This window comes from Corvus cornix, chromosome 13 (assembly GCF_000738735.6).
Source record: "Corvus cornix cornix isolate S_Up_H32 chromosome 13, ASM73873v5, whole genome shotgun sequence".
NCBI classification, from domain to species: domain Eukaryota; kingdom Metazoa; phylum Chordata; class Aves; order Passeriformes; family Corvidae; genus Corvus; species Corvus cornix.
Genome location: NC_046343.1, coordinates 7,535,263 through 7,551,035, shown reverse-complemented (window position 1 = coordinate 7,551,035; position 15,773 = coordinate 7,535,263). Strand labels below are relative to the sequence as shown.

Genomic DNA, 15,773 nt, shown 5'->3' with positions numbered 1-15,773 from the left:
AACACATGAATTTTTTTATTGAAAATTATGTCTGGGGACACAGATAGCAGTAAAAACCCGTGCTTTTTGTTACTTTCCTAACTTGTTCAAAGGTAAACTCTTCCTTCATCTTTCACGCCCTTTAACTCTGAACACCAAGCGAAGTGCTCAGTCCAGGGCGGGCCTGCCTTGCAGCCCTGCCTTTGTGTGCAGCTGCTTCACGCTGCCTCCGGGACATGCCCTGGTTCCCGGGACCTGCCCGGGTTTCAGCACCTGCCCCGGTTCCTGCCCGGCTCCAGCACCAGCCCCCATTTCCCGGTGCCCTCCCGGTTCCCATCCCTCACCCGGGGCGGTGGCGGCGGCTTCCTCGCCCCTGGCCGCGGTCATGTGACCTGTCCAAGATGGCGGCCGGGGAGCGCCGCGCCGCGCCCGCCGCGGGAAAGGAAGAAGACTTTGAGGTTATTGACAAAAAACAGCTCCCTGACGCGGCCGAGCTGAGGAACGAGGAGAAGGCGAAACCGGAGGAGGCGAGGTGGTCTGCTCCGATCTTGTCGCTGGCCAAGAAAGCCTCGGAAAACTTGGCGCTGAGCTATGGAAGCGCCCTGAAGTCCGCATCCCTGGTGGGATTGGTGTCCAAGTCCGGCAGCAGTGACAGCCCGGCAAAGACAAGTACGGCTCCGCTTCTTTAGTAAACTCGCTTTTGTGGTGCGCAAATGAGTTCGCTCCCGTAAGTGCTGCTGGGTCGTGTCAGTGGTGCATGGGTGTTACCTTGAATTTCTTTTTATAGGATGCTGCAGTTTTATATTGAAGTAAAATTAAACAAGCGACACAGATGTAGAACTTCAGAAATGCATTATAACCAGAAGAAACCTAAACTCTTCTATTTGGAGAAATTTGCTTTTGTTTTATTTGCTGCCTTCTCTCCTTCTCCTTAAAGCTCCCCTCACCATCAGCCTGGCTGCACTGAGGGATCTCTCAAAATTCCATATCCTCCCTCGTGTGCTGCAGGTTCCGGGAAGGAATTTGCTGTAACTTTCCTGTCAGAGACTAGACAAGCAAACTAAGATACAGATTTGTTATAAGTTACTTTTTAACTATACTAAAAATGCCTTCAGTTTAACCACGACTTGCTTTGTTCAACATTGGCATTTGTGGATCTAGCAGCCCTACAGATTTGTGGAACAGGTCTCTTAGAACTGAACTAAAAGGGCTTTAGTTGAATCATATGGAAAATAAATCTCAGTAATATTCATAAAGAGGAAAAAAAACCCAAAACCATTCAAATGCAGCAGAAATTGGGCCTGAAGCCTTGTACTCCAGAGTCTCAGACTGGTGCTTAATTGTTCTGGAGCACTGGAGCTCAGCTTTGCTCTGTTTGGTGCTGACCTTTTTGATTTTAATGGTACTGAGTATTCAAAGGGAAGTTCCATGGGGCTGAGTTGGGACAGCATGGGGAAATGTTACTGCTGATGGACTTCATTTTCTGTAAAAAATCCTCAGTGTTGCATAGTCAGAGTTGAAGATTAATTGTCCTGAAAAAATAGACTCTTTTCTTTTCCTGCATCTCAAAGTCTCACACCAAACTTCTTGCAGGTTTGTTTCCTCGGTGCTCATCTTGCGCACCTGGGATCTAACCTGACAAAGTGCAGAATATCCCATTTTCTCTGTTTGCATTTGGAATAATGCTGTGAATAGATGTCATTCAAAACAGCATACAGCATTTGCCAGGGAATAAAATATTCTCTTACTTGAAATGAAGCTACTACACTTAATGGAACTTTTACCATAATCTTTCAGCTTCTTCCTTGTAAATTAAGGGAACACACCACCACCTCCAAAATTGTTCAAAGGATTTGGATAATATGTTGATGAGTTTTATGGAAAATTCTGTATGAAAAATCTGTTAATAATTTTATATGAAATGTGAACAGGCACTAAGGCACCTGTTCTGCCTGTTCAATATTATTTACCTTTGACCAAGCACTATAAATTTAATTTAAAACAGGTATTTTTAAGAAATAAGCCAAGGCCTGCAAGGCCACTTGTGGAAAGCTTGGAGCTTGTTCCCTGCTATCATCTTTTTCCAGAGATTGTATACTCCACCTGCTACTTCAGATCTATTGATCACATGTTCTAAACACATAAACCCCATTCTAAAACCAGTGTCTTCCACTGAGGAAATTGTGTCCTGCCTTGCAGAGAGGCCAGAAGCTTCAAATCTAAAGAAAACAAATCAAGAAAGACTTGCAGTCCCAAAGACCAAGGGATGGAGAACTGTGAGCTTTCCTTTGTGCTTCAGTGTTTTCTGACTTCAAAGTGTGCTGAATAATTACAGTAAACAAGGCATGTGGCTTCAAAAAGATGTTGAAACAAATCTCTTGAGTTGAATAAGATACAAAACGGTGTGACCGCATTCTTAAAGATTGCAGCATCATGTCTGTGATCTTTTGCACTGGCATAACCTGGTTCCTAATCTTTGATGCTTGGCTTTGGTAGTGTGTCTAACACCTGTTTATTTTGCGTGTACCAACCTGCACAGTTTTGCAAAAGATGTGCTTGACTGTGTAAATTTGCAACAGTCTAAAAAATATTGTTGAAGTAATTATTTAGCTTAATGCAAACCCATATTAAGACCCTTCTTAGTTTAAAATTGTGTTCATAAAGAGCATTTCATTCATGGTATTTTATTTTTTAAGTCTTGTGGGTAATACGTGTATCTTGAGCAAGGCATAGAGGGAAAGTATTCCTGATAAGTAAAAATTCAAATTCAAAAAACCATCAAAATGGTTAGCAATGCTTTGAAACACCCCACAAAACTCACTCATTTTCTGTTTGTGCAGCTTTTTTTCCTGTTCCTAATGTGTACCCTGACAATATTGAGATCAAAATTGTAAATATTACGGTGCTTTTAATCCTGAGCCTCATGTCAACACATTATATGCAGTTTTGAGGTATCCACTGGCTGTAGACAATATACAGTATACTCTTTATATATATATGTATATATATAGTATACTGTATATTGATTATACACTATATATACTATTGTATATAGTGTGTATAATATATATACAATGAACTATACAGTAGCCTGCAGAGAATACAGCATTTTGTGTGTATTGTAGATATTAAGGTCAGTTAGATTAGAATGACTCTGTTTTCCATCTTCTGATACAAGGAGGAGTTTTGCTCATTTTTAACCCTAAATTAGCATTGTGTGCACGAAAAGAAAGGTAAAATTAATGCCAGAGACTTTTGCATGATCTTAAAAATGGTGTTAATCATTTTGAGTGTGACTGACACAGGGCTGGGGCTTCTGCCACTGCTGTTGCTGCAGAGTGTGGCCATGTGTGACCCACAGGTGGCAGCAAGACTGTCCTACTGAAACAGCAGTGGCTTAAAACGTGATTTTGGTGGCCACTGGGCTGTGGTTGGCAGTTCCTATCAGAGCGTGTAGGTGCCTTAAGGAGCAAGGGGGCTGGTCCCGGTCTTGGTCCCACTCCCCCTGTTGCCCCAAAACAAGTTCTTTCACTTGGTCTGCAGGAGGCCAATCCATGCGGAGAGTGGAGGGGTTTGATTTATTTACAGTTTTGTACAGAAAAGGGGACTGGGTGGTAAATCCACAAAGCCAGTATGACTACCAAAACTTTTCACTATTTTAGCAAACAAAGGTATTAATGTTCATTGGCTACAAATTCCTGGGTTCTTTTATTAATTTCTATTCTATCTTCTATTGGCCAATGATATCCTCGCTTCTCATGCTCATTAGTCCACATGCTCAGTCTACCTATTCTTTTGGGTCGGTGGGTTTCTTGGGGTCGGTGGTCACAGTCTGCCCCTGCCAGAATTACCTTCTACCCAGTCGGAGCAGATTGAGCACAGTTGCTGAAATGGCTTTATGAGTTTCTTCCTTATCTCGGAGGTTCTGCCAAATGTCATAAAATCATAGAATATGCTGTGTTGGAAGGGACCCACCAGGATCATTCAGTCCAACTCCTAGACCTTTACAGGACCATCCCCAAGAGTCACACCATGTGTCTGAAAGTGTTGTACAAATGCTTCTTGAGCTCTCTCAGGCTTGGTGCTGTGACCATTTCCATGAGGAGCCCATTCCAGTGTCCCACCACCCTCTGGCTGAAGAACCTTCTCCAGATCGCAACCTAAACCTCCCCTGACTCAGCTTCAGGCCGTCCTTGCGGCGCATGAATTCTGCATCCTTTGAGTCCACTACCAGTGCTAACATCCTTTTCTTAACCTCCCCTAGGTCTGAGGTCACTAAAGCATGTCCAGCCCTAAACCTTAACAAGGCAATTCTACCGACAAGTGATTCGCCCTTGTAATACCTAGGCGGCACTTACAGCTTGCTCGTTAGCTGATATTTCACGGGTTAAATCACCCTTCCTGTTGCTTAGGCTTGAAATTGTACAAAGATCGAAGAACATCCTTTCTTAAGTAAATCTGTACATACTCCACATTTTGCAACACGCCCCGGCCGGGCCGAGCCCGCCCCGCGCCCCTCACACTGCTCTAAGATGGCGGCCGGCCCGCCCCCGCCCCCGCCGCGCGCGCTGTCGCCGTGGTAACGCGGCGGGCCGGGGTCCCTCAGCCCCGCGGGTCCCCCCGGCCCGGCCCCGCCGCTCAGGTAGGGACCCCGCGGGCCGGGGGCTGCGGCCGCGCTCCCCCGGGGCTGGGCGCGGCACTGCGGGGGGGTTTACCCGGCTCGCCCCCGCCGCAGGATGGGAGGCCCAGCGGGGGCACCGCGGCGAGGGGTGTCTAAAAGCTGCGCAGCGTCTCCGTGCAGATTCTCCCCAGGTACCTGGAAATGGGGAGGCCACACCTCGAGTGCTGTGACCAGTTCGGGGCCCCTCAATGCAGGAACGACATTGAGGGGCTGGAGCGGGCCCAGAGAACGGCAACAGAGCTGAGGAAGGGTCTGGAGCACAAGTCCTATAAGGAGCGGCTGAGGGAGCTGGGGATGTTTAGTCTGGAGAAAAAGAGGCTCAGGGGTGACCTTATCACTCTCCACAAGTCCCTGACAGGAGGCTTTAGCCGGATGGGGGTCGGTCTCTTCTCCCAGGCAAACAGTGATAAGAAGAGAGGATATAATCTTAAACTGCAGCAGGGGAGGTTTAGGTTGGACATTAGGAAGTATTTCTTCACAGAAAGGGTTGTTACACATTGGAATGGGCTGCCCAGGGAGGTGGTAGAGTCACTGTCCCTGGAGCTGTTTGAAGAAACACTGGTCTGGTACTCAGTGGCCTGGCCTACTTTGATCATACATTGGACTCAATGATCTCAAAGGTCTTTTCCAACCTAATTGCTTCTGTGATTGTAAAGCAGCTTTCCTTTCCCCACCCGTGTGCCTCCAGATACACGGTGTCACACCATGGAGGAGCGTGCCAACCTCATGAACATGATGAAGCTCAGCATCAAAATCCTCATCCAGTCAGCCCTGAGCCTGGGCCGGACCTTGGACTCCGACTTCCCACCGCTGCAGCAGTTCTTCGTGGTGCTGGAGCACTGTCTCAAGCACGGGCTCAAAGGTGGGCACTGGCTGCCAGGCTGAGGAGAGGCACGTCAAGGAGTCTCTGTCATGTCCTGATGTGGCCCCAGCTTGACTTCTGAATGACATTATTCTATAAACATACAGTGCTAATTAGTATTACAGATACAACTATGTGGTTACCCTTATAAACCCTGTATTTTGTGCCTCCTAAACTGTCAAAGTGTTTTTAATGCCCCCTTTCCACAGACACGTTATAAGCTGGTAAGGACAAGGTGACAAAGTAAAATTTATCTAAAATTCTGGAATTGGAAGCCTGTCATTTTTCCTCACAAATGTCTCTGTATGCTCCCTTTAGTGAAGAAGACATTTATTGGACAGAATAAATCGTTTTTTGGTCCTTTGGAGCTAGTGGAAAAACTTTGTCCTGAAGCATCAGATATAGCAACTAGTGTTAAAAATCTGCCAGAGTTGAAGTAAGTTAATTGTTGGGGATGATGCATTTTGTTTATGTGGCTGGGAAAAGGAATCCTTCGTGTAGTCTCTTGGCTTCCTTTAACGAGCTCTTGTTACCAAAGAAAAAAAAATAGGGCATGTAGGAGGCATTGACTTCTCCAAGAGATGAGGAGGATATCTCAAAATAATTCAGAGTTTCTGACTCAAACAATGCTGTCAGATTGAAAACAGCATTTGGAAACTTTTATAACCTTGCTAAAAGTAACTAAAGTCTTCACAGGTATTTTTTTCTTCTTCTTTTCCCCACTTTCATGATTTTATGTCATTTTGTGCATGTGCTGGTAGTATTTAGTTTGAGTAATTCAGGATAGTTGAAGTAGACTTGATTTTAGTGCTAAGATGTATCAATGGTTGGGTTATGGTGCTAATAGACAATATGTATGGTTTTTCAAATTAGGAAGATTTTACAATATACTTTCCCTGAAGAATGGAATATACTTAAATGCTCTTGTGTTCTGGAGACAACAGTTCATTTCCCCAGAGATTTGTTGTTGTTGTTGTTGTTGTTTTTAGCAAATAATGTCCTTCCCCTCACTTTGTAAAGTGAGAATTTTTAATTGCACAAATCTAGTTAATAAAACACCTTGATTTTACCAAAACATGCAACTTTTCATTTTAGGACTGCTGTGGGCAGAGGGAGGGCTTGGCTGTATCTAGCACTCATGCAGAAGAAATTGGCAGATTATCTCAAAGTACTCCTGGACCATAAACATCTGTTAAGGTAACAGCACAGACGTGTATTCCTGAATTCCATTTTATTCCTGAATCCCTGACACCTCCTGTGGCTCCAGGGAGAGTCATTAATTGACCAGTTTAAGCTTGTTCTTGCAGCCTGCAGAGGAGCAAGTGGTTAATTATTTTTGCAGTGAATCTACAGAGGAACTTGCAGAGTATTTTCTGAGAGAGTTCTAAATCTTCTGCTTTATTCAATGAATTAGTGAGAGCTCAGCTGAGTTTTGTAAAGGCTGCATTATGGTTCATATGATTTCAGTGATGGAAGTGCCATTATAATTGTTTGATGTGCAGTGATGCCTTATACTATTTCTTCCAGTGAATTTTATGAACCTGATGCATTGATGATGGAGGAGGAAGGAGCTGTTATTGTGGGTCTGCTGGTTGGACTGAATGTTATTGATGCAAACCTCTGCTTGAAAGGAGAAGACTTGGATTCCCAGGTGAAGATTAAAGCTTAAATAGGATCAGTTGGTATAAGATTCTAGTAGAATTAAGTACATCTATAAATACTTTATTGAGATGGCTCCAGATTTCTTTCCAGCATGGCCTGTGTTGGAGCTTCTTGGGTTTCCCTCAGTGACTCAGAAGTATGTAAGTCGCAGTTTATGGAAATACTGTCAAAACTAATAACTGCCAGGAAACTGGTCACACATAATATGGTTACTTTGATGCTTTTATGACAAATACTAGCTTGCATATTTGCATCAGCTGGGAAGAATATAGGTATTATTTGTCTCCCTAAATCTAAACCTCAGATTTTTATCATTTTCCAAATATACAATAATGCCTGCTTCTTTGTGTAATTGCACTGTGAAGGTGTGTTAATATCTTAAATATATTTTTCAGGTTGGAGTTATTGATTTTTCCTTGTACCTTAAGGAAACTCAGGACAGTGATGGCAAACAGTATGTATGGTGAATTAATAATTCTAAATCATTACAGTTTTTGTAGAACAAACCTGTCAGACAGTCTGTGGGAGGATGGGAGTGCTGGAGATCTCAAACTATTAATCATCCAAAAAGGAAAACCCAAACCATATTTTGTTACCTAAACAATTCAGAGACTGAATTTGTGGTAGTTTTAACAACAGTTTGGAGAGTTTGAGTCTTGAGCTGGGACCAAATTAAAAGTACACAAAATATTAGATTGTGCTTTTATTTGGTTTTAGAAGAGATGATTTGCAAGTCACCCATTGCTAACTCACTGCTTTGTTTGTAAGCACAGTTTCAGAAACCCTGTCAACTAAGTAGCTGTCTTTGAGGGAGACATCAGTTATGGGGGGGAAAAATGTAATTTTAAGTGAAATACTAGATTTAAGACTGCAGTTAGCAGCACTGGGTCAGGTCTTCTAAGGTCTTCTAAGACGTGTAGCAAATGAAGGGATCTTCATAGTTTATGTGTTTCTGTCACTTCAGAGCACTTCAATGTGGAGCTGCTGAGAAGCAGCCAAGGAGCTGCTTCGCCTTCCTGGTACTTCTGATCCAGCTCAGACACAAGTATTTTTATAAGGAAAGGATGTAAGATTTTAGCTCTGTTTTCAGGTCTGTGCTGAAAGCCCTAGTACAAAATAGCACTTTAGAATGAAGGAGTTTATTCTCAATCAATAAATTCTCACTTTTGTAACTAGAGATGGAGGGATTACAGCTGTCCTTGACCAGAAGCATTATGTGGAAGAACTGAACCGACATCTAAGGTGGGATTTTCATCTATTCTCATATACAAAGAGTTGTCCTGTTTAGCCTTTCCAGCATGACTTTGAATGTCTCTGCTGTCAGTCTTGTAGATTTTGGGTTGATATTGAAATGCCTTTTCTGATTATTTCCCAAAAATCTTCATTTCATTTTGTAGTCTTACTCTTCTGCGGGCACATGCAATGCAGAAAGCAAGTGTGTAATAGTTTACTTTTTTGAGACTGATTAACAGAATATTTCGGAGCTATTTTTTTCAAGAGAAACTATTACAAGTGCATCTGGAAATTCATTCCTTGGAGAAAGAGTCTTCCCCCATAGGTTGCTCAGTGGGAGGAGCAGATCTCCCTTACCCTCTTGAGCAGGAGGGGTGTTAAGACTGCGAAAGCTGAGACAGAACAGGGCTGCCAGCAGAAGGGCATGGTCCTCTCAGTGCTTAAGAGGGACAGTTGTTCTTCCTGAGGACCTTTTCCCAGCTCACCAAAGTACTTCGTAGTTAACAAATGCAAGACTGTAAAAATACTGTTGGAGGATAGGAGTAAAAGTTAAACATTGACACTTCATTTATTGTTTTTATGCATCTCTCTTCTTTGCTGCAGTTGCACAGTTGCAGATCTCCAGAACAAAATAGACTGTTTAGAAAAGACCAATTCAAAACTCCAGGAAGAGGTTTGTGTCTGGTGTGTTAAATATTCCTCACAGCTCTTTTCCATCAGAGACAAAACTCCCTAAGACTGTACCTTACACCTAAAATATTTGAGTAGATACTGGTGAGATGTGGGGACTGGATGGACTGGCATGGGTTGGCATGGGTTGGTATGGCTCCTAGTTCATACCACAGATCCGGGGTGGGTATTAGCCTTTTACACTACAGTGTGTTTCTTTGCTCAGTTAATATTTAAAAACAATTGATGAGGATGTGAAGCAGAAGATGGTGAACAAATACTGGTGGGCATATTAATTTTGGCTGACAGTGGGTACAGCTGCAGAAGGGTCAGGCAGCTCCTGGGGAGAACAAAAGGGGAAGTGAGCAGAGAGCTGCTGCAGAGACTGAGCTACTGACTTCAGAATTGCTCCAGATGCTGCATGATTTCACAGTGATTAGATACAGATCTATTCTCTTCATACAGCTCGCAGCAGCTACCGACCGAATTGGATCCCTTCAGGAGGAGCAGCAGCAGCTAAAACAACAGAATGAATTAATTCGTGAGCGGAGTGAAAAAAGTGTAGAGGTGGGACACCTATTTAGAGATGATGAGGATCCTTAAAATAAGTGATCTCTTTTGATCAGCTGTAGGGAGTTCTCCCAAACCTGCTGTGAACTGGAACGCTTAGCACACTTGAGCATGTTGCTATGCAGGTCACTGGGTTTGGGTGTTGTATGCTCAGGCATTAGATTTTACTGTTCTTTACTACACACCCAAAAATACACTTGCAGAAGGAAGAACAAATTCAAAGTATTAGAAGTAGTAAAGTAAAAAGTATAAAATATTAATGTATTTTTATCATTACTGTATCTTTGAAATTTCAGCTTATTAATGTTTGCCATGTCATTGATTGTAAAACAGTAGGATTTTACTTGAAATAGCACATTGAAATACTCCTATTACACACAAGAATTAAAGGGATACTTTAAGTACTTTGTGATCTTATGTAGCTGATGTTTCTTGTAGGTAACAAAAGAGGATACAAAAGTAGAACTGGATACTTACAAGCAGTCACGCCAGGGTCTTGATGAAATGTACAGTGATGTTTGGAAGCAGTTGAAAGAAGAAAAAAAGATCAGGCTGGTAAGGAAACTTAACTATAGAAGTGAAGTGAAAGACACGGGATTCAGCCTACTGTAACATTACAAATACAAGATGACAGCTGTGCACCTTTTGCAGCTGTTTGGAATTCATTGAGCAATTGCAAGCAAGATGCTGGGCATTGGTGGTTAATAGTGTCTGTAAGGTACTGGGAATTGGGGCTTTTGGAGTATTGGAAATAACAGGTCTCTTTTTAAGAAACCACTGGCATTATTACAGCAAAGACACAGTTTGTGTATGGGATTATCTGGGTTTTATCCCTGACATATGGCTACGTAGCAGTAACTAGGAAATCTCTTTGTAAGGAACTAGAGAAAGAGTTGGAGCTACAAATTGGAATGAAAACAGAAATGGAAATTGCCATGAAACTTCTGGAAAAAGATACTCATGAAAAACAAGACACTTTAGTTGCACTTCGCCAACAGTTAGAAGAAGTGAAGGCCATTAACTTGCAGATGTTTCACAAATCTCAGGTGTGTACAGGGGGCTGGGGATGGTTTTTGTGGGGTTTCTCATTTGGGTGGGTTGTGGTTTTACATCTTCTTTTCAACTGGATGAAACTGTATGGTAGGCATTTCTACAAGGATGTAGAGTAGCGGAGTAGTAGTAGTAATGGAGTAGTAGTGCTCACACAAAATATACACGGCTTGTTTCCATTAATGAAATAAAACTTTAACTAGCTTCTCCGTGCATGAAGTAAGAGTTCAGCAAGCCTTCCTCTCCCACACCTGGTGCCAGAATTCCAGAGGGGATTTCTCTCCATTTTTATGGCCTATTTCCCGATGCCTGTTCAGACTTTACCCAGGTCTTTGCCTCCTTCCCAGACACTTGCAAGACAACAATCAGTGAAACCCCAGTGCTGAGGTGTGCCTTTACTTTTGAAAGCAGTATTTATTTGGGGTTATTTTTTTGCTTCGTGGTTCCATGCCCACTGAGTGCAGTTGTTACATTCAAATCATCATTGGTATTCTTACCCTGTCAATTTAATCTGATCTTATTTCTTCAAGCATTTTCTGAAGAGAACATTCTGGCTTGTAGCTGATCTCTTAGGTCAAAACTTAGTTAAGGTGGTTTGGGTTTTTCCGAGGTTGTAACAAAACAATTGGAGCAATGTCTGCTCTGGCATTATCAGCATTTTGTTTGCACATTCCAGTCAGACCCAGGCATGGCCTTTAGCAAGCTGAACATTCTTTTTCTGGTGGCAGACTTTAAACACTGTTCACTATTTCCTACAGAATGCAGAGTGTTCGTTACAACAGAAAACAGAAGCAATATCCTCTTTTGAAGGAAAAACAAATGAGATGATGTCCTCTATGAAACAAATGGAAGAGAGGTAATAATTGCAAGATCAGAAAGTCAACGCTGAAGTCAGTAGAAAGTTTCCAGTATAAACCTTTATAGGATGACCTTCCATATGCCCTATAGCCATTTGGGCCTGTGTGCCAGCACGAGCTTTTTCACTTTCTGCTCTTCATCCCTCTATGCTTGCTGTTCTTTCTTCCCAAACATGCCCATAACTGACCCACTGGAAAACCATAGTTCTTTCCATAAGCAGGCTGTTGAAAAACATGTTCACTTCACTTCAAGAACAGGTGTGACTTTGGTTTTGGGGTTTTTTCAGAAACAACTGCTTTCAAAAGTCTTTTTTTTTCTCCACTAGCATTTTCAGTTCAAGCTTTTACAAAGATCTCTGTGGTAACTCTAAAAGAAGAGGGTGAGAGGGTGCAGGAAAGGAGTGAACTAGAAACAGATGTCCGTGTTCCTTCCTGTGTAGGCTGCAGCAGGCGGAGAAGGCCAGGCAGGCAGCAGAGGAACGGTGCAATAAGATGAAGCAGGAGCTGGCTGGGAGGCTCAACTCGTGTCGGCAGCAGATGGCCCAGCTGGACAGCAAATGGTATTTAATCTGAGCAGATGTTTTCCTTCCCTTTGCCATTTCTTTAAGAAGTGTTTTCTCCTCATTTTATGTTCAGGTCTAAGGAGGGGTAGGTTTGAAATTTTGTTGGCTTCAGCACTGACAGATGTATGCAGGACCCAGGGAAGCACAGCACTTCTGTACAGTGCACAGTTAGCATCAGGATTTTGACATGTTTTTTCCAGAACATCCAATTTAGAGCACAGAGTGGCTGCAAAAATCTGCCCATTCCAACTAGCAATGGAGCTTTCAATTGCTTTTTTAATAAATCAGGAGATAGGTATGGTCATGCTTGTAGGCTAAGCTTAGAACTGACTGTCATCCAAAGGGACTGGGATTTTTGAAGGGACTTGTGGGTGTGTTCTTAGGGAATGTTAATCCTCTAAAGATTTCTAATACCAATAGAAAAAGCTTCTTTCACTGTTCAGACTTCAGGGTAGGGTGTCCCTTTTAAAGACAACAGTTTAAAACCAGGTAGTGAAATATTTACTCGTGGGAATTGGTTTCTTCGGGGGTCTTTTGGTTAGTTGTTTTTCTTCTAACCCTTTATTGCTGTTTGTTTTCTGTGACCTGAAAATGTTAACATATGTTAAATGTTAACAGTGTTAGCATTTTTGATGTCTGCTGCCTGTTCTTTCCTTTCCCAGAACACTCCTCTAGTTTTTCCCTCTTTTGGACAAGATTTCTACTTCTTACACTGTTGCTATCCTTAAGTGCTATAGGATATTCTTCTGCTATAGGGTTTTTTTAGAATGAATTATTTTTAAACAGCTCAACTCTGGAAAAGGAGTTAAAATCTGAAAAAGAACAGAGACAAATTTTGCAAAAAGAACTGCACCAAGAGAAAGATGCAACCACTCTGCTTAAAACAGAATTGCAACAGATGGAAGGACTGAAAAAGGTATGCACAGTTTCAAGCATTCAGAAAAACTGAATGGGATTTATTTTTTAAGCATGAACATTCTTGTTAACCTGAAGAGGATTTGCTGCCATGCATGGACCAGTTTCGGAGGACACGATTGTACCCCTGTATCTGTCTGTGTGCTCCTGTGTTGGCACAGGACTGCCATGTTCTAGCTATGTTCAAGGATGTTCAAAACCTGAAAATCTTCCTCTTTTTGGTAAATATGGTTAAATGATTCTATTGTTTGTGCAGAACCTGTGGGTAGTTCCCCCATGTAATTTTAAAAGTCAAGCCTTATAAATAGGGGGATTTGCAAAGGAGCTGATTCTCGTGAATTGCTTGAGTAGTTTGGGTTGACTGATGGAGGTTATAGGTCAAACAGTGCACAAAAACTTGATTTTGTGCTTGATTTTTTAGGAACTGAGAAAACTGCAAGATGAGAAGCAGCAGCTGAAGAAGGTCCGTGAGGAGCAGGAGCAAGCTCTTCAAGAAATGGGGCTTCATCTCAGCCAGTAAGTTCTAGGGAACAGAGCTCCTGTAAATGACATAAGCTGGAGTATCAGACTAATACCAAGAATTTTAAACCTCATCCGCTTATAAAAATGAATTGATGTGAGCATTCTAGGAGGCAATTACTATGTATGGGAAACTAAAGAGCCATGAAATGAAAGTGAGGGAGGATCTTGTCAGAGTGACCTGGCTGAGATGAAACATTAAAGGAAATGTTTAGTTCTTATAGTGAAACTGTGCTTTTCCTACATTCTTCTGCTTATACTGAAAAAGGGGCAGACCCTGAGTTGACAGTTTCCCAGTGATAGTGAGTAGTTCAGAGGGGTAACAGGACTGAAGAATTGGGCTTTGGGTTCAGTGGCTGGACAGTGGAATGGCAGGGAAGACCAAACATAACTAAATTAAAAGTCATGCAGGGCACAATTTTTTTTTCCAGATCGAAGCTGAAGATGGAAGACATTAAAGAAGTAAATAAAGCACTAAAGGTACTCCACATCTTATGGATATTTTGACTAAGCATATGAATTTCATTTAATACCTTCAAATTTCACCTGGTTATTCTGCTTTAAAAGGTAGTTTTGTAAAATACCAACAACGTTGGTAAAGTTTATTTGTATCTTCAGTGTGGGTTTCATTCCAATTTTCCAGGGTCATACGTGGCTGAAGGATGATGAAGCAACACACTGCAAGCAATGTAAAAAGGAATTCTCCATCTCAAGAAGGAAGGTGTGTTGTTCAGTGGATTATTTTTAAATAATCCATGGAAAACAAAAGTGGTGCTGTTGCATACTTTGCTAGGAAAGACTGAACCTGTTCAGTTCTGAGTCTTGTTGGCATGATAAATACATAGGGAATAATTTGGCATTTACCACCCAAAAAAATATTACTGCCCCCTGCTTGGGTGCTCTCTTTGGTGGGGAGCTGCTGTGGCTGTGTTCAGGCTCCCTTCCCGGCTGAGCAGGTGCTGCTCAGTGCCCGGCCCCTCGGTGTGGGACAGCGCGGGGACCCGGCAGCCGCGGGGGCCGGACCGGGCGGGCTGCCCTGGGCACGGGCCTGGCCGGGCCCGCTCGGGCTCCTGTTCCTGGCTTTCCCCGAGCCGGGGCGGGGGCAGCTCCTGACCGCGGAGGGAGGGCGGCTGCGCCTGGGATCGCACCCTGTGCTCGGCCCTGCGCGGGAGGAAGTACTGCTGGGAGGGACTCGGTGGACTCGGACGCAGTTCCCGAGGCCTGACTTCTCTCTTCCTGATGCTGTTTGTAGGCAGCTGTGCTCATTCTGACTCTGTTTTTGTAGCACCACTGCAGAAACTGCGGGGACATCTTCTGCAACACTTGTTCCAGTAACGAACTCGCGCTGCCATCGTACCCGAAACCCGTCCGTGTCTGTGATAATTGTCACACGTTACTGCTCCAGCAGTGCTCCTCTAACTCCTCCTAAGGCTCTCCCACCCTTGACAGAGCCACTTTAACATTGGAAAGTAGCCATTATTTTTTTAATTCTGAATTGCAGGTGTCTTCTGTGCAGCAGACTGGACTGGCTGGTCTGATAATTTCCACTGTAAGAGCAGTGTAAATTAATTTGTAGGGATTGTGCAAGCTAATGCTTCTCCAACTGGAATAATTAAGAAGCTTATATCAACTGTAATTTCCCCTAAAGTTCTATTTGAAACTAAGATTCATTTTTCTGATTTTTATAGATATTTGTATTAAAATTTGTATATTGCATTTCTACATTTATTTGATCCCTGTAGACATCACCGTCTCGCTGTACATGAACTTCATTTCTTTACCTTCACTGTAGGTGCTCCTGTGTGTTCCCTGACTTGTGTACAGTTTTGTATTTGCTCTAAGTTAGAGAGGAAAAGGTCAATTTATGAATTGTCTATAGAAAGAGCTTTATAAGGAGTGTCAATGAATGTGCCTTCAGTTCACTGCGGAGTCAAAAACTGCACATTATACTTGTTCTGGAAGTCGCTGTGACCACAGTGCAGTAGTTACACAATAAAGTCTTTTGCAAAAACTGAAAGCAAGTGAAGTTCTAATTTTTAACACCTGTCAGTCACAGATCCTAGAAGAGAATGTCCTTGTCATGTGCCATGCACATCCAGGGTTTAAGCTAAAGATACCAGAACGTGTCTCAGACACCTGACCAACACTGTGGCATTCTCCTCGAAGGTGCTGGATGGAGCCACTGCTCTGCAGCTGCAACTGCTTTCACCCTG

The 15,773-nt window shown here is 42.8% G+C and overlaps 1 protein-coding gene across 5 annotated transcripts; it reads left to right on the top strand.

Moving 5' to 3' along the window:
- The first annotated feature begins 361 nt into the window (after positions 1-361).
- RUFY1 (RUN and FYVE domain containing 1) lies at positions 362-15,577 on the top strand. Of its 5 annotated transcripts, none has more exons than XM_010399785.2 (18): positions 362-648; positions 5,349-5,522; positions 5,841-5,958; positions 6,618-6,719; positions 7,050-7,173; positions 7,580-7,638; positions 8,361-8,426; positions 9,021-9,090; positions 9,552-9,653; positions 10,095-10,211; positions 10,535-10,702; positions 11,465-11,562; positions 12,004-12,123; positions 12,913-13,042; positions 13,463-13,557; positions 13,992-14,040; positions 14,204-14,281; positions 14,846-15,577. In XM_010399785.2, exons 1-18 carry the CDS (start codon positions 381-383, stop codon positions 14,987-14,989), a joined length of 2,082 nt encoding a protein of 693 aa, XP_010398087.1. In that variant the 5' UTR covers positions 362-380; the 3' UTR covers positions 14,990-15,577. The 5 variants fall into 5 exon arrangements, with proteins under 5 accessions (XP_010398087.1, XP_010398088.1, XP_019141640.1 ...); XM_010399786.2 differs by having other exon boundaries at positions 621-706; positions 14,846-14,989; XM_039559751.1 differs by lacking the exon at positions 362-648 and adding an exon at positions 4,521-4,621 and having other exon boundaries at positions 14,846-14,989.
- The last annotated feature ends 196 nt before the right edge of the window (positions 15,578-15,773 follow it).

Coding starts and splice junctions, on each gene's coding strand:
- RUFY1 (XM_010399785.2), top strand. CDS start 381: ATGGCGGCCGGGGAGCGCCGCGCCGCGCCCGCCGCGGGAAAGGAAGAA. Junction 7,174..7,579: donor GAGAAGACTTGGATTCCCAG/GTGAAGATTAAA, acceptor TATATTTTTCAG/GTTGGAGTTATTGATTTTTC. Junction 10,703..11,464: donor AGATGTTTCACAAATCTCAG/GTGTGTACAGGG, acceptor TATTTCCTACAG/AATGCAGAGTGTTCGTTACA.